Here is a 17,366-nt window from a genome sequence, read left to right on the forward strand (position 1 = left end):
GTTGCATGTCTCTACGACATTCTTGTGCGGAGAGCTGAGGCCTTTTGTGTTGGCCTTTTGTGTCTTTGAAGGTTTTTGTGTCCTTAAGTGGCGCTATGGAGTTTTTGAAGATACCTTTTTCAGTTGTTTAAATGGTTTGCATATTTCAGGTTATAGCGCCCCCTAGATTGAAGATAACTCAAATTCATCGACAGGTTTTCATAGAGCTCGAGTAGTAACGCGTGAGTGGTGGTTGCATGTCTCTACGACATTCCTGTGCGAAGAGCTGAGGCCATTTGTGATTTTTGCAGTATTTGTGTCCCTCGGTGGCACTACAAAGTTTTTCAAGATATTTTTTGCAGAATATTGAAATTTTCAGGGGACTGCACCTGCGTACCAAATTTCAGCAAAATACATGAACGTTTAGGGGTTGAAATTGAAGCGAAACATGGTTTCAGGTGAAGACAAACTTTGACAGCTTATAAAAGAAAAACTAGACAAGTTAGCCTTTTTCTTTTGATAACTTTTGTTTGGCTGGATATTCACTATAACCTGTCCAAATATGAAGCCGGAATATTGTACGGTGTCAGAGGAGATAATCTTTAAAGGCTTTTCATATTTTGGGTTATAGCGCCCCTGTGACGAACAGGGCCGTCCGTCACGTATGTTTGCACCTTGCACACGACACTTTATATATTCACTTAGCGTTTTAATGCACCCAACACTTTGAGAAGGCTAATTGGTAAATAAATAATTTGTACACGATTGTCGGTTTTAAATATTTTATTATCAAACATTTTTATTGAGGTTGCCCGTGGGTCCGGTCCGGTGGCGTCATCTCTGGTGATGGCGGCGGCCGGGTCTGCGGAGGCAACATAACAATTGAGATTGGAATGTACAATATTGTGAGATAGTTTTAAATTGGTTGTTCTCATTAGTGTGGTGTGCATGCGGTGAATGTATTGAGTGTTGTGGAGGGGTGGGTATGTGAGTGGTCTGTGCAGTTAACCTACCGTTTCCTCTTGTGTCCAGGTGCGTCTGGCCAAAAGAGTCCCCGGGGAGCCAGACGCCCAAAAGACAGTTCCGGGCTGAACCAAGGGGAGGGATACGGAAGGGGTGGCTGCAATAGTTTTAACTTTATATTTTGTTGTTGGATTAAGTTTGGTGGTTTTAGTTGGGTTAGTTTGCATTAGTTATTTTTTGTTTACTTTATTCTGGGTTATGGTTTATGTTGGAGAGTTTTTAACTTCGGTTTAATAGCTAAGGTTAACACAATCTACCTGCACAGTTTTATTGGTTTATTCCTGTTGAGCAGACCAGTATTAGAGGAGGCTTTTCCCCTCAGTCGGGGCTGTTCTGTTGTGGTCTGCTGCTGGAGAAGCCACTGCTCCTAACCTCCAACGCACCTTACGACATTGGCACTTTTTTGCACTTGCACTTTGATTACTTTGTATTTTTGCACATTTGGAAAATAAAGAAGAAAAAAAAGAAAAGAAGTCGACCACTCAAATGCTGCCTCCGCCTGCCTTTGTACCGCTGTTCTTCCACCGCTCGAGCCGCTTGATCACAGCCCCCTAAATTGAAGATAGCTCGAATCAGTTGGACAGGGTCTCATAGAGGGGGAGGAGACGAACGCGTGAGTGGTGGTTGCATGTGTCTACGACTTTCCTGTGCGAAGAGCTGAGGCCATTTGTGATTTATGCAGTTTTTTGTGTCCCTAGGTGGCGCTATAAAGTTTTTCCTGATTTTTTTTTCGGAATATTGAAATTTTCAGAAGACTACACCTGTGTACGAAATTTCAGCAAAATACATCCACGTTTAGGGGGCGAAATTGACGCGAAACATGTTTCAGGTAAAGACAAACTTTGACAGCCTATTAAACAAAAACTAGACAAGTTAGCCTTTCTCTTTTGATAACTTTTGTTTGGCTGGATATTCACTATAATCTGTCCAAATATGAAGCCAGAATATTGTACGGTGTCAGAGGAGATAATCTTTGAAAGGTTTTCATATTTTGGGTTATAGCGCCCCCTAGATTGACGATAGCTGAAATCGTTCGGACAGGTATTCGTAGAGCTCGAGCGAGCGAACGTGCGTGCAAAATTTCATATAAACTCATGCACGTTTAGGGGGTCAAATTGAAGCGAAACATGGTTTCAGGTGAAGACAAACTTTGTTAGGTTATAAAAGAAAAACTAGACAAGTTAGCCTTTTTCTTTTGATAACTTTTGTTTGTCTGGATATTCACTATAATCTGTCCAAATATGAAGCCGGAATATTGTACGGTTTCGGAGGAGATAATCTTTAAAGGGTTTTCATATTTTGGGTTATAGCGCCCCCTAGATTGAAGATGGCTCAAATCGGGCAGACAGGTTTTCGTAGAGCTCGAGCCGACGAACGCGTGAGTGGTGGTTGCGTGTCTCTACGACATTCCTGTGCAGAGAGCTGAGGTTATTTGTGATTTTTGAAATTTTCGTGTCCCTAGGTGGCGCTATAGAGTTTTTTCAGAATTTGTTTTCAGAATATTGAAATTTTCGCATGACCCGACGTGCGTGCCAAATTGTATAAAAAGTTATGCACGTTTAGGGGGTCAAATTAAGGGAAACGTGCGGGGAAGAATAATAATAATAATTAAAGGTGCAAGCAGCATTGGGCGGGACCTCGCCCCGCCCCCCGCGCGGTCGGCAAGCAAGTGCCGTCCGTGACCGAAGATGAAACCCAGAGGAGTTCCTCTGCCTCAATATTGTACGGTTTCAGAGGAGATAATGTTTAAAGGGATTGCATTTTTCAGGTTATAGCGCCCCCTAGATTGAAGATAACTCAAATTCGTACACAGGTTTTCGTAGAGCTCGAGTAGATGAACACGTGAGTGGTGGTTGCATGTCTCTACGACATTCCTGTGCAAAGAGCTGAGGCCATTTGTGACCTTTTCAGTATTTGTGTCCCGAGGTGGCGCTACAAAGTTTTTCAAGATATTTTTTGCAGAATATTGAAATTTTCAGGGGACTGCACCTGCGTACCAAATTTCAGGAAAATACATGCGCGTTTCGGGGGTGATATTGAAGCGAAACATGGTTTCAGGTGAAGACAAACTTTGACAGCTTATAAAAGAAAAACTAGACAAGTTAGCCTTTTTCTTTTGATAACTTTTGTTTGGCTGGATATTCACTATAATCTGTCCTAATATGAAGCCGGAATACGCTATGGTTTCGGAGGAGATAATCTATAAAGGGTTTTCATATTTTGGGTTATAGCGCCCCCTAGATTGAAGATAGCACAAATCTATCAGACAGGTTTTCGTAGAGCTTGAGTGGGTGAACGTGTGTGCCAAATTTCACAAAAAGTTATGCACGTTTTGGGGGTCAAATTAAGCGAAACGTGGTTTCAGGTGAACACAAACTTTGACAGCTTATAAAAGAAAAACTAGACAAGTTAGCCTTTTTCTTTTGATAACTTTTGTTTGGCTGGATATTCACTATAATCTGTCCAAATATAAAGCCGGAATATTGAACGGTGTCGGAGGAGATAATCTTTGAAAGGTTTTCATATTTTGGGTTATAGCGTCCCCTAGATTGAAGATGGCTCAAATCGGGCAGACAGATTTTCATAGAGCTCGAGCTGACGAACGCGTGAGTGGTGGTTTTCACAAAAAGTTATGCACGTTTAGGGGGTCAAATTAAGCGAAACGTGGTTTCAGGTGAACACAAACTTTGACAGCTTATAAAAGAAAAACTCGACAAGTTAGCCTTTTTCTTTTGATAACTTTTGTTTGGCTGGATATTCACTATAACCTGTCCAAATATGAAGCCAGAATATTGTACGGTGTCAGAGGAGATAATCTTAAAAGGGTTTTCATATTTTGGGTTATAGCGCCCCCTAGATTGAAGATAGCTCAAATCAGTCCAACAAGTTTGGTAGAGCTCGAGCAGAGGAACGCGTGAGTGGTGGTTGCATGTCTCTACGACATTCCTGTGCAAAGAGCTGAGGTTATTTGGGATTTATACAGTTTGTTTTGTGTCCCTAGGTGGCGCTATAGAGTTTTTCCAGAATTTGTTTTCAGAATATTGAAATTTTCAGCAGACCAGACCTGCGCACCAAATTTCAGGAAAATACATGCGCGTTTCGGGGGCGATATTGAAGCGAAACATGGTTTCAGGTGAAGACAAACTTTGACAGCTTATAAAAGAAAAACGAGACAAGTTAGCCTTTTTCTTTTGATAACTTTTGTTTGGCTGGATATTCACTATAATCTGTGCAAATATGAAGCCGAAATATTGTACGGTTTCGGAGGAGATAATGTTTTAAGGGTTTTCATATTTGGGGTTATAGCGCCCCCGAGATTGAAGATAGCTCAAATCGGCCAGACAGGTTTTCGTAGAGCTCGAGTGGACAAACATGTGAGTGGTGGTTGCATGTCTCTACGACATTCCTGTGCGAAGAGCTGTAGCCTTTTGTGTTGCCCTTGTGGTTTGTTGCCGTTTGTCGTGTCCCAAGGTGGCGCTATAGACTTTTTGCAGATTGTTTTTTCAGAATATCGAATTTTTCGCGTGACCCGACGTACGTGCCAAATTTCTCAAAAAGTTATGCACGTTTAGGGGGTCAAATTAAGCAAAACGTGGTGGACTTGTAAAATAATAATAAGAAGAAGAAGAAACCGAGCAAATACAATAGGGTCTCGCCAGCTCCGCTGGCCAGCTCTGCTGGCCTGCTTCGCTGGCTCGGTCCCTAATAATAAGAAACGAAGCAAATACAATAGGGTCTCGCCAGCTCCGCTGGCCTGCTTCGCTGGCTCGGTCCCTAATAAGAAACGAAGCAAATACAATAGGGTCTCGCCAGCTCCGCTGGCCTGCTTCGCTGGCTTGGTCCCTAATAAGATAGACAGGGACATCGGCAGCAATCTTGGTCATTTAGTCAGACATAGTAAAAGTTTTCAATAAACGGCCACCGATGTAATCAGGTAGAGGACTTTTCTTTGGTCTGCACTGTTTGAGACACCAGATTACATTGCCCACATCAAGAAAGGGATTCTGTGGAGAGGCTGACATGAGACAGTTTTTAGTCTCAGCATGTTTAGCCCTAAAATCATGGGAGTCAAACCTGACATAAAAACTGTTTAGACTTTGAGCCAGCTCTAAATCAGAATTATAACCACTGAGCTGAACTCTCTCATTGACACATTAATTAGTCCCAGTGATCAGATTCATGCCGTCCCAGACTGAACTGAGGTTGTTCATTTTGAGCTGAGACTCAAGTTTGTCTTTGTATTGTCTTTTGTGGGTCCTGATCTCCTACTTTATTTCCTTCTGTCAGTTATACAGATTTAGTGCATTCCCTTCTCTGAAGACTGTTTTCTTTCTGTACAGTAGGTCTTTAAGCTTCTTAGAAAGCCATGGCTTAGTGTTTGGATATAGTTTAACAGTTTTATCAGGAATAACACTGGTTTCACAGTCTGTGACCCAGCTGCTCACAACATCAGTCGGTTCATCAATATCAGCTGAGGACTCCTTAAACACGTCCCAGTCAGTAACCTCCAGACATCCCTGCAGAGTGTGACAAACTTTCACTCTGATGTTCTGCACTTTGCCTTGCTTCAGTACAGTGGTAGACAGAGATAAGGAGGATGCAGTTGTGGTCAGAGGAACCCCGAGGAGAAGCACCTTTCACATTGTTGTAACAGATCAAAGATTTTGTCACATCTAGTGGGACATGTGATGTACTGATGGAAGTCTCTCAATGTGTGTTTTAGTGTGCAGTGGTCTCTGGAAGCTTTCAAAGTCAGGACATCATCATCTTGAAGGCATAGCAATCTCAGTGTATGCAAACTTCTGATTGTGAAGAAAGTAATAAAAATTCTCTAAAAAAAAAAAATCTTTCTTTCGTTATTCTGGCATTTAAAGATAATTTTGGTCATCTTAACCGACATAAAACAGGAGAAGCATTGCCAGATTTAATGTCAGATCGTGTAAATTAAAAAAGGGTTATGTGTTGTTTATACAGAGCAAGTAAACTTCTGGGTTCAACTGTCTGAATTTCTTGAGAAGGAAAAGGCTGGTAAACTCCAGCCCGGTCTCACAGGGATTTGTGAAACTGTCACGTCAGTTTTTGTTTCGGTTTCGTGCGCACCAACACGATGTCGTCATGTTTTTCGTGCCGCTCACCACGAGCGAAACCCGCTGTGGTAATCACATCTGAAAGTGGTTTATACTGGCGAATTCATGACGATCTAAGCTGTCCATCGGCGCTTGCGGCCGCCACTGCGGCCGCCACTGCAGCCGCCGGACATTCTTTAAATTCCTATGCAAATTTGGCGGATTCATGACGATTTAAGCTGTCCATCGGCGTTTGTGGCCGCCAGACATCCGGCCGCAGCAGCGGCCGCGGTGGCGGCCGCAAACGCCGATGGACAGCTTAAATCGTCATGAATCCGCCGGTATAAACCACTTTCAGATGTGATCAGATGTCCGGCGGCCGCAGTGGCGGCCGCAAACGCCGATGGACAGCTTAGATCGTCATGAATCCGCCGGTATAAACCACTTTCAGATGTGATTACCACAGCGGGTTTCGCTCGTGGTGAGCGGCACGAAAAACATGACGACATCGTGTTGGTGCGCATGAAACCGAAACAAAAACTGACGTGACAGTTTCACGAATCCCCGTGAGACCGTGTTGTAAACTCACAATGCTCAAAAGTATTATTCTCTACCAAAGAAAATGCTGCTCTTTACCTTCCTGAACAACTTGCTTGAAAAACAAGACTTTTCTTCCGTTACTTATCTTCATCACCATGTAAGACATTTTCAGAAAGTATGATCAGCAGCTAGTTCAGCCTCAAACAAAAAACAAGCAGCTTCCTAGCAGTCCACCATTATATCCTCAGTACAGCTGCTTCTGCAGAGCTACATCTCTCCAGCCAACGTCACCTGGCTTTGGTCGGCCCATCTAACCAACTGGAGCAACTTTACACATTTTAAACAACAAATGAATGATAATAATGTTACAGTGGTATGTTTCTCACTTTTTGTGAAGAATCCATGTTTCCTCCGTTGTTGAGCTCAGACTAAATGGCTGCCAACATTCCTCTGCTCCTCCGTCAGACTCTCCTCCTCCTGCCAATCACCTGTCACATCAAACACATCTTCATTAGGATACCACTCTATACACAAGTGTCAGAGTGTCCCATATGTTCATCAGCCAACACAGAGGACACATTTCAACTCAATAGTTCACTTTTAGCTCTTTTCAGTTTCACCTAAAACTGATACAAATGAACTTAAATTGTTAAAAATAAGGAGCATAGACAGAAAACAGACATGGAAAAAGAGAATAAAGAGAACATAAAGATGCTACTGCAGGTGATTCAAGACAGGACTGCTGGTAGAAAACTGTTCATGCTGTAAGTTAGTGAATGTATTTTACTGCTCAGTGTTCTGTTTAAAGGCAGCTCTCACTCTCTGTTCTTTGCACTCTCCCATAGTGTCAAGTGTCCTCCCACTTTCAATGACAGGTGATTCTCATTAATGATTTTTCTCACAGTTTGTGCAGTTTCCCCACTTGAAAAAGGATGTTTCATCTACCCAGGGTTTGAGCAGGACTCCACTCATCAATCAGACAGTTGCTTTCAGAACACAAAAGGACAATGTTCACATCACTGTATTCAGCAAATAGTAACAACCATTCCTCATGGACATTTTCACCACACTGGCAAATGCTACTCCACTCAGTTTATGTTTGTCAACCTCAACACCACATAAACTGAAGCGACAATCATGGCATGAGCAATATTCAACCCAATACTATACCACACATGAATTTATCTGCATTTTAAAGAGTTGATTTTGAATCACAGTTTAACAAATTACTCTGAGCATTTTTTAAAACTATTTTATACTTTTTACTTCATGGTTTTAAAATTATTTAAAGTGCATAAAGTGCTTTTAAAGTGCAATCCTTTCCAGATCCAATAAATAAATAAAGGGCATCGTAAAAACCCACCATTACAAACAGGATGAATTCACTGGTCTTAGCTGGAACCCTCTAATTAGCACCAATTAGCCTGCAATCTTATTTTCAACTGAATAATTACAAAACACGCGGCAATTTTTGGTAAACAGACAAAGTTTACTCCGTGGCTAATGCTAATGCTAACACATACTGCAGTGGCACACATCGGCAGCTTAAACAGTCTTTTAGAGTCTCCAGAATTCTGCTCTTACCGGCTGCAACCCGGATTTTGGAGATGAAGGCAATCCTGCACAGTTTGCTGCAGATCTTGATGCTTTCCCAACAGAAACTCACGGTCACTTTGTTTGAACTCGGTCATTCATTCTCAGTTCCTCCTCAGTGCTGCCTGTGTCCCCTTTTTTGCCGCCGGTGGCAAACCTGCAGCCGCAGATTGTTTCCGCCCCAGCTGAGTGTAGGACCTGTGCGTAAATGCTTCTCCTTTGAGTTCTCAGCTCCTTCCAGTTTGACTTGACACATAGACTGCTTTGCACTCTGTGTCACCTGTACCTTTAGACCTCTGAATAAAAGAACAAAAGATTTATTGCAAAGAACAAAAAGGTTTTGCCTCCACAGCAGCTTGTTATGAAAATGATTGTATTTGATGATTGAATGTTCTTATTCATTGTAATACTGTGTGATGTGTGCTAAAAGAGGAACAAGGACACGAGCTATCATCAATATTATTTCATCTTACGTGTCTAATTTTAAAAAAAATGACATCTAAATATGCACTACTGTTCAAAAGTTTGAGGTCACTTAGAAATGTCCTTTTTCTTGAAATCAGTTTTTTCAATGAAGATAGCATTAAATAAATGATAAATCCAGTCTAGACCTTGTTAATGTGGTAAATGACTATTGTAGCTGGAAACGGCTGATTTTTAATGGAATATCTCCATAGGAGTACAGAGGAACATTTCCAGCAACCATCACTCCTGTGTTCTAATGCTACATTGTGTTAGCTAATGGTGTTGAAAGGCTCATTGATGGTTAGAAAACCCTTGTGCAGTTATGTTAGCACATGAATAAAAGTGGGAGCTTTCATGGAGAACATGGAATTGTCTGGATGACCCCAAACTTTTGAACGGTAGTGTACAGAAGGATATGGAAATCATAACGCAGTGTTTGAGCGGTCGTAGGTGAGCTGGTGTGCTTGAGCTGCAGCGAGTACTGGAGAGGACTTTATAGATCTACGTGCACCACCGTTCAAAAGTTGGGTTTTCATGTTTTACATTTCTAAGTGACCCCAAACTTTTGAACGCTCGTGTTTGCATCAGTAGACTGTTTTCTGCTCAAGTCTGCTAAAATTGGATCCAAGCTGTTAACCTGCACACCAACTGACCTACAAGAGCTGCCGTGTTCATGTGCTGGGGATGCAAATTGTGGATAATTGGTGGCCTTAAAAAAGAACTGAATTATCATTTGCATGAAACGAAGCCAGGAGACATCATGATGTGACTGGTTCAGCAGGCTTTGAGTGACACTGAATTAAACTTCTGCTTCAGGAAAACATGAAAGCTCTAACCAGCAGCCATTAATCGTCACAGGAGACTTTTTCACTGATCTTGTGTTGTGTTTGGTGAATTTACCATGTTGTGTATTTGTACTTTCTCTGTGTACTTCACTGACAGTAATCTAACCACTGAGAGGTAGAACTGCTAAAAGTGTTTGAAGTTAAACACAGCAGTGTGTATCTGGTTCAGACAGAATTAATCCTCATGAAATGTGTGTGTTTCATGTAGTAACATAAGAAGGTTTTGTTTGAATGGTATGTTTCATTTTGCACAGGACCTGAGGTGTTGTGCGTATTGTGTGTGTGGTTGTGTTAATTGTGTGTAGTGATCTGAAATTCTGAGCCCTGTTTTCAAAACCGTGCTTAAGCAATCTTAAAAAAAATGTAATGCTAATGTTTCACAGATGAGACTGACAGCACATATCTACAGCCAGCAGCCAGTTAGCTTAGCATAAAGTCTGGAAACCACACAATGGGATAAATAAAAGTGCTAACAGGAGCTAAAATGGTTCCTAACAGTCATGCTACTGAGAAAACACTTAAATTCCACAGAAAATCTTCCATCTAGATTACATTTAATTCCAAAAAAGTTTAAGAGAAAATACCGCTGGTATTTACAACATAAAACAGATGAGAAGTGAACGAAAACCTCCACATTACTTGGCGATTGCTATTTGTTGTGGTCTGTATCCAAAGCTCTGGATGCTAGAAAGCAAATCTCGTTACGAAATCACGCGAGCTATCCTGCGATTTCTCGTGAAATCGCACGTTTTCTCGTGAAAACGCCCCACACTTTTCGCTAGCTGAGCTGCGAAGCTGCTTGCCTGGCTAAATACTGGAGCTGTGTCGAAAATTCATTTCTCCATCACTCACATGTATGAAATGACAAATGAAAACAGACCTCAGGTTGAAAAAAAAAAACGAAGTTCCCCTTTAAGTTCTGGTGTTCTTATAAAACGTCATCAGTCAGAGACCAAGTACTGATCCAGTTCAAAGCAGCATCTGATCAAGAACCAATGAAATACCTGGATGTGTTCTGGCTCCGCCCACATTATGGAGGATCATCAGACCAGACTAGTGAGGACTTGGAACCAAATAACCCGGAATGCATTTAGACCAGCAGCAAAGACCGAGGAGGAAACTTTCAGAGGAAACACAAGTATTTTGGGAATACTGCTGTTATTGTGACACTAAATGTAGTTTTCAGATGATTTGAGATGAGAAAGTGGTTGTAAAAACGTCCAATGTGTGGTCAGTTTATCCAGATGAAGCTGATTAAAAATGAGCTCCAATGCTTTCAGAGATGTGAGGTCCTGGTTAGACAGCTATGATGGACGGTCAGCCTCACTGTAGAGCTCCTTATCTGGACCAGACTTTACAATCTGCTGCTCTGACGCTTCTATAGCGTTTAAACAGGATATTAGTAGTTTATGTTGATCTAACCGTCACACTTTGACCTCATACTTTATTTTTATTGTTCAGAGAAAAATCAGTTTGAAAGAAGTTCATGTTATAACTTTATTTTGTTCATGTTTTACTCAGTCACTGACTGTAATAATAAGAACAGATATAAATTAAAACACAAAATATTATTTTGAAGTTTTGTTTCTGAGTCTTCAAGACAAAAAATAAGTATTTTTTGTTCCAGTCTTTGTAGTTCTTTATATTTGCTTTCAGGGCATATTTTAATTGAATATAATTGAAAATGGCGAGAAAAAGATCAGAACAAAAATAAAAACATTAGTTTTACTGCTTTACAAAAGATCTTTTTTCTATTTTCATTTTAACAATTCATTTTTGCCATGGAAGAGGATAAACATTGTCCAAATAAAAAAAGCTGTGATTATCCAACATGGAAAATTAAATCCCACTTTTCAACAAATAAGCAAACAAACATGAAGATCAAAGTGTGTTATTAGTGTGTTATTGAATAAAAAAAGTTATAATAGTTGAAACCCACAGGTAGAGCAAATAAAACTGGAGAAAGACGTATTAAAAAATCATTGATCTTGCTCTGGAAAAATCAACCACTGCAATGAAAATAAAAACTCAGTTAGACATTGATTACAGCACAAGATCTGTTCAAAGAATTTAGACCATGGAAGGGTTAAAATACACCAAAATGTGAGGAAAACCTCCTTTAACGGCCAAACAGAACATTTATAACATTGAACAGGCTGAAAAATGTTTATTTACAGAGTTAAATGTAATCTGGATAGTCATGGTGGGTTTAAATTCTTGAAGAAGTACACTGATGGAGATGTCAGAGTCTGAAGCTGGGGCCTCATACATGCACTGTAGAAGGAAACATATGACAACTGAAAGCATCACTCACATCCTCTATATCAAAGGTGAGTGCCTGTGCAGAAATGACATGATATTCAAATCAGGACTTTCTCATGCGTTTATTATGAGATCATCAGTTAAACATCATCTCTTCTTATTTCATAGATTGTCACTGCAGAAAAGAGTCAAACGTTGTCAGCAGGATTTGAACCTGCGCGGGGAGACCCCAATGGATTTCTAGTCCATCGCCTTAACCACTCGGCCATGACAACTCCTGTGCTCCTGCTTTCTGTTCTGTGTGATGAAAGCGCAAAATTTGGCTTCACATACAATCATCTGTCGTGTTCCCACCCTTGCTTTACACATTGATCTAATCACTTAAATATTGGAGCTCCGTCTCTCCCTGTTGCTCCGTGCAGCTCTCCTGAGGTCAGCAGAGTCTCTGCTCACCTGTTGGTGGAGGTTAAAGTTGGTGGGTACTGGAGGACAGGCTTGGTGGTCAGAAAAATGCACACAACTTTTCATCCCCTATCATCTCCATTAAGTCCAGGGACACCAGGATCCAGAGCCCAGAGTGATGACCATTACACCATGGAACTTCCTCCACTGTCCTCCACCTCATCTTCTCATCTGACAGAGATCATCAAACACAGTACTAAGTTATAACACAACAACAGAACAAAATAAAGTTAGTTTACCCTGTATAATTCCAGTGCACCAAAGGACAATCTGAAATCAATACCAGCAGTTCAAAATATAATACAGGCTATAAACAACAAAATGACTCTAGCCAAAGTCTGAAAAGAAAGTTATAAAAAAAGACTGCAGACCATGGGAATGTGGAATCAATAGGCTCATCAATATCACTTTCCCATTATGTGGAAGTTGCTTCGAGAATGATTCAAGATTGAGTTTAATTTTCATCAGGTTGTTTTGCTGTAGAAAATACTAAGATGTTGTGTGTCGTGACAGAGATCAGGGCTTCTGGCTGATGTTCATTTCCTCCCTTTTCTCTGCACCTACTTCTCTTATCCATTTGAACTCCTGAGAGCACACAAAAACAGTCCATTTCATAGCGATGGTGGTATAGTGGTGAGCATAGCTGCCTTCCAAGCAGTTGACCCGGGTTCGGTTCCCAGCCATCGCATGTGTGCTGGTCATGAAGTGTTGTGTGCTTAGTGTTTGTGATGGTTTAACTGACACAACTAAACATTTTGTCACAGAATGTGACAGTGTCAGTGGCTGCTGGAAGGTCCAACGAGGACATGTTGCAAGTTTGGTGGTGGGACGAGTGATTGCATGTGGCTTATCCAAGCACACACTCATACATGCAGCCACACACACCTATTAGCATTTGTTCAGTGGATCATGGATCAGCAAGCACAACAGGTTCAAGAAGTTTGCAATGAGTGCTGAAAGTGAAAAATTTGTTTTGAGGGCTTGTTGTGTTGTTGTGCATCAGTCAAAATACAATAGCTTTATTAAAATATTTTTAAAAAAAGTTGAAATAAAAGAATGAAATCAATCATAAACAGTACAACACATTTTAAGGACTTATTAAAAAGGATTCACTAGATAAATGGAATAGAAAAAATGACTTTAAATTAAGTGAATAAATGTAGACACAAGCTTCTTTAGAGTAAATCAGGCAGTTAGCAGTTCTAAAGCAGTAACAAGATTAAAAGCATGAACATTAATGTCCCAGAATGATATGTTAGTGGTGTAATATAATACAACATTGTGCACCAACACAAAGCTTTCACTAAATGTTCATTTTGTAAATGTTTATAGTGTAGTACCGCATTGTATAGCTCTGTCTGGGAAAAATTAGCATGTTAAAGATAAATGAAGTAGAAAAACATGAACGAAAATGAAGTGAAGTTTTTTTTCTCTACTGTAAAGTTTAATTGTTTCAAACTGGATCCTGAAGAAACATTCGCTCATCTTGTGTGCACTTCTGCTGTATTTACAGCTAAATGACAATAAAGCTTGATTTAATTTGATTTTGATTTGAATAAAAGTGCAAACATGTTTCATAAAGGTAAATAAGGTATAAAGGTATAAGGCAACTTAGGCCAGATTTGAATAGAAGTGATCCCTTAAAAACACACTACAAGTCCATCTTCTACAGGGGATCAGTTCTGACATAAACCACTGATCAAACATTGCCCACTGTGCTGCACAGCACACTAGCAGAGGTCCAAAGTTAGACTCATTCAAAGGGCTGCACTGATTCTATATCTGTCACTTGTATCGATTTTACTGCTGATTATCTGTCAAACACGTCTACCACCTCCAAGCTATCATGCTCATGTGATTTTGTCAATCCTTTTGAGTAACTCTGATGTTTGCAACCCCAGCCCCCGCCGTTGTGCTAATTCAAACAATTTCAAGGACAAAGGATGGGAGCCTATTGTATCACACAAGCAGCAGTGCAACGGATACGGTGCCAGAGGGGCACAGTTGTCAAGGATTAGCGGCCGTCACAGGCGCAGATGGATGTATCACCTCCCAGCACCGCTGATGAGTGCCTGAGTAGGACAACTGCCCCAAATGAGCTTTAAGCAGAACTTTAGATGCAGTCAAAAGATTTGAAGTGAAATAAGGAACCAACCAGAGCATGTTGGGAGGATGAGGGACAACAAAGAGAAGAGGGTCGCTTTCTGATTGACCTGTTGCTCTGCACAAACCTGTGGCTCAGCACATGCATGATGCAGATTTAGCCACTGAACAACCACTTTAGTTCATAATGCTGGTTTTCAATAATAACTGTGGTGAAGACTGGAAGTTTTTGCACTATTTTTGGTTTTCATATTAGCCAATATTCCATATACTGAAAAAATACATTTTTAAATTTTTAAAAAAAACTGCAAAAGTTAATCATTTTACAGAATTACAAATAATAACGAGGAAAAATCCCAGATTTATTTTTAAAATTCACATATTAACTGTGAAAAACAGGCTGCGCAAAATGTCCACATCAAAAGTCTGTTTTTTTTTAAATTGTGATTTGTCCTTTTATAACATTTGGCTGTAAAATAGTACCTACTGAATTAAATGATTGAAATCAACAAAACACACAAAAACTAAAAAACAAAACAACATTTTAAAGATATCCAAATCCTAAAAATGTAACATTTTATTATCTTACACAATTTTTAAATTGTAAAATAAAAACATTCTACATATTTAAAACTGTTTTACATAACTTCACTTTTTTTGTTAAACTACCAATAATTTCCAGTAAAATCCTAGAAAAAAGTATTAATTTACATGTTGATTGTAAAGAGAAACACACAAAAAATGATATTTTATACAAATAATAATTTATTATTATATAATGTGTGAATGTAAAAATGCACTTTTATTTCAAACTAAAAATTACAGATATTTGCTGTTATTTTACTTTAAAAAAACATACAGATTTTAAAGGTTTTTTAACTGAACTTTTAAAACTATCACCTTAATGTAATACATGAAGTGATCCAAACAGAACATTAACATTGTGCCTTCTGTGCGTCCATACTATAGAACTAGCTGTCCCTCAAACACTGAATCTTGTGACTAGTTAGTCTTATTTATAGGGGAAAAACCTTCCCAACACCCAGGTCTTTTCACATTCCTGAGAGGAACCCACCCCCTTTCTAAAACAGAGAGATCTTATGGTGACAAATCTTCAAACCAACTTCTTCCTCTTCCTTTCAGCTGCAGTAATGGCCCAGTGAACTGGATTCTCTCTGTCCTGACTCACATCCTCTGTGCCATAACATTTATGCTGCCTATTCAGAAGCTGCTACATGAATCACAGCAGGCACCAGCTCAGCTCATCACATCCTGACTAATAGTCTGAATATTAGTCTGGGATGATGTGATATCAGAAACCATACCTTACTGGAAAGCCACCACATGTACACACTGCTGTTTACAGTGTTCATTCTCGTCAACTTTGGCGCTGCTTGAGCACGAATCTGGTTAAGAATCTGACAAACCGAGGCGTTGACAGTCGATGTCTCATCCACGCTTTTAAGGCCTTGTTGTTCTCTCTGCAGCCAGGCCATACTTATCTCACACAAGAAACTGTATGTGAGCAGAAACAATAGGCTTGACTGAGTGCATTCCCACCAAGGTGTGAGGTTACATGGGCCTGGTCTATTTCAAAGATGACATCAGCAAGAAGGGACTTTGCAGCATTATCTTTGTCACTCAGCTTTTGAGAAATGGCACATCAGTCACCAATTCATGAATTTCTGGCCATGAAGTTGCGATATCAGGAAATAACCCGAGGCCACTGCAGGATAATACTGAGATTACATTTATTACAAATGCTAATAAAAATCCACACCTAATCAATTCTCACCGTGAAATGATTTAAAGTATCCCATCCAGAGTGTGGAAACTTCACAGCAGACGGTGAAAACGAAGCATTTCATTTACATGTGAAGAAATAAATCTCATCCATAAGTTGATTGTACATTCATTCACCGGCTCACACACCACCTACTGGATTTTAAAAAGCCACAATAATGCAATTAGCCTAACAAAGAAAATGGTAATCCACGAGTCAGTGTGACTGCATGGGTGGGATGCATCTGAAACGACCCTGAGAATGACTCTGAGGAATTTTCACACCAAAAAGCTCCAGGAGAGCCAGGACTGAAACAGCAGGCCTATAATCTGTGGGTAGTGCAACTGAAACAACAACAGCAAAAAAAGAAAACATGCATTCAAATGTTGCAGGTTTAGATGTAAATTATTTCATACGAATGCAGCCCATTAATTAAATGGTGCAAAGAACTGCAAAGCTGTCATTCACACAGTCTGTATTTACAGATATCAGTAACAGAATGATACATTATCAGAACCAGCAGCAGTTCATAGCTGGGGGTGGATGCACAGATGCTGATAAAAGCAGATGTCCACAGTCCTTTGTGGTAAATTCATCCTGAAATCCTTCCATTTCTGTCCTCAATATTCTACCAAATATGAAAGATTCCTTTGGAAGCAGATCTTCAAGGATTTTAGATTTGATTTCAGAAGTTTTACTGATAAATATGGAATCATTTTAGATATTTTAGATTTTGGAAGATTTTTACTCATTTTAAAACATATTACAAGAATTTTCTTGCCAAATTAGGGGGATTTGTTGTTTTTTTAAATAAACTTTTAAAGAATTATTGGAATTTTCTTTTTGAAGGTTTTTGCACATTTTCATAATTGGTGATTTTTTTGCTGAATTTCTGGATTTTTTTCCTGTTTTTTGGTGCCGTAAATGAAGCCAACAGGAGGGTTGATATCCAGAGCTAATAATAAACAGCAGAGGACTGATGGGTCTCCTTGGTCTTTGCTCCTGTTAACATCTCATCTTCTAGTAGTTCCACATTGAAGGAATTCTGCTGGACAACATTGAGAGCATATGAATGAATTTTCAATCCAAAATAATGCAGTGAATGTCAAATAAAGTGGTGTTGAAGCTCGTCAGAAGCTTTCAATGAATGTAGAAAGAGTGTAAAAGCAGCATCCTCTACCAAATGAGCACAATCCATCAATCATCATCAAAGTGTCCAAATTCCAGAGAAGACATGAACTGCAG

General features: G+C 39.9%; 4 protein-coding genes and 1 non-coding gene across 41 annotated transcripts in view; 2 read left to right on the forward strand and 3 right to left on the reverse strand.

Annotated features, from left to right (window-relative positions):
• Positions 1-8,452, reverse strand: part of LOC127531971 (gastrula zinc finger protein XlCGF26.1-like) — a 69,643-nt gene extending 61,191 nt beyond the window's left edge. For 9 of the 14 annotated variants that reach the window (XR_007939208.1, XR_007939207.1, XR_007939206.1 and 6 more), the window contains exons 1-2: positions 8,193-8,354; positions 6,995-7,096 (exon numbers count right to left, since the gene is read on the reverse strand). Coding sequence is in view for 5 of the 14 variants with exons in the window: in XM_051942730.1 (XP_051798690.1) it covers positions 6,995-7,012 (18 nt within the window). In the remaining 9 variants the exon portion in view is untranslated. Of the gene's footprint in view, positions 1-6,994; positions 7,097-7,427; positions 7,448-7,510; positions 7,595-8,192 lie in introns of those variants that run through there. The other 5 variants (XM_051942738.1, XM_051942731.1, XM_051942735.1 and 2 more) reach the window with 5 other exon arrangements.
• Positions 1-17,366, forward strand: part of LOC127531965 (zinc finger protein OZF-like) — a 320,874-nt gene that overhangs the window by 157,182 nt on the left and 146,326 nt on the right. The window lies entirely within an intron of this gene.
• LOC127532014 (zinc finger protein 239-like) overlaps positions 1-17,366 on the reverse strand; it is a 97,917-nt gene that overhangs the window by 79,801 nt on the left and 750 nt on the right. The gene's annotated exons all lie outside the window — the stretch shown is intronic.
• Positions 1-17,366, forward strand: part of LOC127530226 (NACHT, LRR and PYD domains-containing protein 3-like) — a 499,749-nt gene that overhangs the window by 27,594 nt on the left and 454,789 nt on the right. The gene's annotated exons all lie outside the window — the stretch shown is intronic.
• Positions 11,967-12,048, reverse strand: trnas-aga (transfer RNA serine (anticodon AGA)). The gene has a single exon. It is a non-coding gene; the product is annotated as a tRNA-Ser (tRNA).

Source organism: Acanthochromis polyacanthus, chromosome 22 (genome assembly GCF_021347895.1).
Source record: "Acanthochromis polyacanthus isolate Apoly-LR-REF ecotype Palm Island chromosome 22, KAUST_Apoly_ChrSc, whole genome shotgun sequence".
NCBI lineage: Eukaryota > Metazoa > Chordata > Actinopteri > Pomacentridae > Acanthochromis > Acanthochromis polyacanthus.